At 37.2% G+C, this 4504-nt stretch overlaps 1 protein-coding gene across 1 annotated transcript; it reads left to right on the forward strand.

The window, feature by feature from the left end:
* The first annotated feature begins 1816 nt into the window (after nucleotides 1-1816).
* LOC18030320 lies at nucleotides 1817-3927 on the forward strand. Its single transcript, XM_006414886.2, has 4 exons — nucleotides 1817-2228; nucleotides 3248-3309; nucleotides 3399-3503; nucleotides 3592-3927. Exons 1-4 carry the CDS (start codon nucleotides 2012-2014, stop codon nucleotides 3736-3738), a joined length of 531 nt encoding a protein of 176 aa, XP_006414949.1. The 5' UTR covers nucleotides 1817-2011; the 3' UTR covers nucleotides 3739-3927.
* The last annotated feature ends 577 nt before the right edge of the window (nucleotides 3928-4504 follow it).

The raw sequence follows: 4504 nt of genomic DNA on the forward strand, positions 1-4504 counted from the left end.
CGAAAAGGTACTCAAGCGATTTAATATGGACCAAGCTCACCCATTGACCAGCCCAATGGTAGTTAGAAGCTTAAGTGATGACCCTTTTGGTCCCAAAAAGGATGATGAAGAAATCCTTGGTCCTGAAAAGCCATACCTCAGTGCTGTAGGAGCGTTAATGTACCTGGCTAGTCACACTAGACCAGACATATGTTTCGCCGTGAACCTCCTCGCTCGATATAGTTCATCTCCAACTCAGAGGCACTGGAACGGTATAAAACATCTCCTAAGATACCTTCGAGGTACTCAAGACTTAGGACTCTTCTATACTAACCAAAATAAAGATGGGTTAGTCGGCTTCGCCGATGCAGGATATCTATCAGATCCGCACACTGCCAAGTCTCAAACTGGCTACGTTTTTACGCATGGAGGAACAGCCATCTCTTGGAGATCAATGAAGCAGACACTCACTGCCACTTCATCAAACCATGCTGAAATCCTAGCCATTCATGAGGCTAGTAGGGAATGCGTCTGGCTGCGCTCCATGACTCAGCACATCCGCAGAGATTGTGGTATGGACGAAGACACACAGCCCACGGTGATGTATGAAGACAACGCGGCATGCATAGCTCAGCTCAAGGAAGGATATATCAAAGGAGATCGGACGAAGCACATTCTACCGAAGTTCTTCTCAACCTCAGACTGGCAGAAGGACGGCACTCTCAGCGTTCAGCAGGTCCGATCCAGTGAGAATTCAGCTGACCTCTTCACCAAATCATTGCCTACTTCAACACACCGGAAGCTCGTCAAACAGATAGGAATGTATAGACTTAGAGATCTGCAGTGATGCTACAATCAGGGGGAGTAATGCGTGTTGTACTCTTTTTTCTTCACCATGGTTTTGTCCCACTGGGTTTTTCCTGGTAAGGTTTTAATGAGGCAACATTCCCCAGCGCATTATCGAGATCCCGATTGAGTAGCTGACCCGGTTCACTCATCCAAGGGGGAGTGTTATAACACATATCATATATGGACTCTTATACCGGCCCATTAGCCCATCAGAGCATTGTACTTAATCTAGATTCCCTATGTACTCTATATATACATTCCAGTGATTAATAAAGTTTCTAAGTTTTCACAACAAGAATAGATTTTATCCAGAAAAAAAATCCTAATATGAAATATTTCTTGTTGAAGATAATATTAAAATAGTTTCCAAACATAATTCTTTTTTTGAAAAATATGGAGTGTTTAGATGCAATGATATATATTATCTGTAAAGTCCAAATGTATATCACTTTTAATTGTATAGAAGTAAGTCAATAAAAATTGATGATTTAAATTGTTTACACGATAAGTTATGCTTTGAATAGCTAATTTAAATGTTTATGTTTTTTTATAATTTTCCAAAACTTTTGTGAACTAAAAAATCTTAAATATCAATGACCATAAAAAATCTTAGTTATCCAAAAAAAAATGGGAAATGGTCATAAAAAGCATCAATTTTCAAATTATGGCCAATCAAAGCATGAACTTCATAGTAGCCATTTTAAATCATCAACTTTAATTGACTTTCCTTTTAATTCTTGAACTTGTGTTAACCAAGCCATTTGAGGCATGTCCTTAAGTGTACTAACAGTCACAGTAAACGGAGTCTTTCGTTAAATCATCAACTTTAAAACGATGTCGTTTGTTGTTTGATAAAAAATTCCCAAATTGACTTTACAATCCCTAAATCGATATATTCCCAATTTGATTCTCTCATCTTCCTTCGATTTCGATCGACTAAAAACCTTCCAGGATTCTCTTGTGTTTTAGATGTAAATATGGTTAGATTTAATCCAAAATGACGATTCGAAGTAAACCCTCGGCTCACGACCTCGCACTTAACGACATGCCTCAAATGTTTCTACGATACACATTAGTATAATCCGATTAGTCCGCACTTCGCAGCTTCCATTTCAATTTTCTTATCTAAAGACGCCAATTTTGTCACCTTCTTGGAAAGAAACTGAGCCTTAAGCCACATGTCATGGCTTCTTCTCTCTCTGCGTTTCCTTCTTTGAATCCTTCGCCTCTCACTCCAAGATTCTTACAAACCCTAAATTCGCCGTTCCTCTCTCCGTGTTCTGTTTTGAGGCTAAAACATGCGTCTTTCCCGAATTCGAGAACTCGAATTTCCCCTCTTCAGTCCAAACGAGCGCGGTCCAAAACTATTGTTTTGTCTGCGCAGTCTAGTTTTCTGAAAGGTTTGTCCTTTCTCCTAACTTCGTAGTGGAATTTAGGGTTTTGATTGTTAAATTTATGTAATTAAGCAAAATTGTCATCAAGTTTCTCTCGAAAAGAAAGAGGTTTACTTCCTTTAGATGAAGCTAATTTGGATTAAGGGTTTATGGATTGATTAAAAGGGCTTGTTCATTGTTCTGTAGAACTAGCTTAGCTCGAATTTTGATGATACCCTTTAATTGATCAATTTCTTGATGGAGAAATTTTTGGAACAGAGCTGATTGTGTGCAGTTGAAATGCTTATAGCATAAAATTGTCTGCTAATGTTTCAGACTGTGTTTATTGATTGATTGTTCATTTTTCTGTGGAACGAGCTTACCGAAAATCATTATAAGAAGATACCCTGTAGTTGATCAATTTCTTGATGGTGAAAATGTTGATACAAATTTGATTGTGTGAAGTTGAATTGCTTATAGCGTAAGAGTATCTGCTAATTTTTCGGATTGAGGGTTTATGGATTTGATGAAATTGGTTTGTTCATTGTTGTGTGGAACGATCTTTACTTCGAATCGTGATGAGAAGATACCCTCTAATTGATCAATTTCGTGATGGTTAAATTGTTGGAACAAATTTGATCGTGTGCATTTCAAATGTTTATATAGCTAATGTATCGGATTGAGGGTTAATTGATTGATTAAAATGGTCTGTTCATTGTTGTGTGGAACTAGTTGACCTCCAATTTTGATGAGAAATATCCTCTAGTTGATTAATTTCTTGATGGAGAAATTGTTGGAACATAGGTGACAGTGTGTAGTGAAATGCTTATAGCGTGAGAATATCTGCTAATATTTTGAATTGAGTGTTTATTGAATGATTATAAGGGATTGTTCATTGTTCTGTGGAACGAGCTTACCTCGTATCATTATAGAAGATACCATCTAACTGAACAAATTCTTGGTGGGGAAATGGTTGCAACATAGTTTGATTGTGTGCATAAAAGTGTCTGCTAATTTTTCAGACTTTTGTGTCATTTTTCGGACAGTTCTTAGAACCGCGTGGAATATAGGGAAAGATGGAATCGAAGCTGGAACCAACCTTGTACCTGTGAGCTCTCTTTGCCTTGTCTTCACTGATCAAACTCATAAGTGATTTTAGTCACACTTAGTTATGTGTATTAACCTTTTTGCTTTTAGGTTTCTGTGCCTAGACCAGTTGCTAGAATCTCAGTAACAACTGCAGCATTGGCGGTTTCGTTGTTTGTTCTCAAGTCGTTTGTATCAACAGCTTTCTTTGTATTGGTATGTTATCCCTCCCTTATATCCACAATTTGAGCTAGTTTTTTTGTGTGACTAATCTCGCAAATGATGCTTTTCGTGAGTGTTTCAGGGTACAATGGGATTTGCATATTTCTTATTTATAGCCTTAAACAAAGATGAAGCTCCTAAACAAGGAAGAGATAGTAAGAGTTCTAGTTCCAAGCCAATGGATGATCCACTTGAAGAAGCCAAGAAAATCATGGAAAAGTACAAGTAAGCTTAAGATTTTTCTTCTCATGAGTGAGATCTCCAATGTATACAGATACAATACTTAGGAATGTTGTGTTGTGCTTTGATTTTAAGATCAACTCGGAAAGGAGTAACCAGGTCTACTGCTAAAGTTCTGGTTAAGAAAATATTTACATGTTATACCAAAACATATCCCAACTCTGAGGGATACTTACTAGAGAACATGCACTAACATTTATATTTCCTTTTTTAAAAAGCAACCCAAATAAAAACCAACTAGAAAACTTTGAATAAAAGTATTTAACCACAATACAGACTTAACAAATGTTCAAGCAAGAACCTGCGAAGGAGTGGGACCGAGCAGAAGAAACCTAAAGCAAATCCGTAAAGGGAGGCCTAGCAGTTCTTTTATTCTTTTTTACTTTTTAGTTGCATAGACTTTCCGATAAAAGCAACACAATTTTTCCAAATCCGCATGCTAATGTTGTGCGAAACCACATTAACATTGAGATCATCAGAGATTCAGGGATTTAGCAATCTTCCATGTTCCACAAGACGGCAGTCTTTGTTGTTCTACTAGAGAGTAGATACCATGTTCATTAATAAAATTAGCATAATATTAACAGATGCAAAAGATGATTTTGGCGCTGGGAATTTGGGTATTCTGTTTGGTTTGATTCGGTTTGGTTTTTCTCAGATTTTGGGTAGTTCGGTATAGAGGTTAGGATCCATATTATAACCGAAAGAAAATCGATTTGCACTTCGGGTATCTTGGGTTTTGTATCGGTTTATTT

The sequence above is a fragment of the Eutrema salsugineum genome, unplaced genomic scaffold, assembly GCF_000478725.1.
Source record: "Eutrema salsugineum unplaced genomic scaffold, Eutsalg1_0 scaffold_1, whole genome shotgun sequence".
Classification (NCBI taxonomy): domain Eukaryota; kingdom Viridiplantae; phylum Streptophyta; class Magnoliopsida; order Brassicales; family Brassicaceae; genus Eutrema; species Eutrema salsugineum.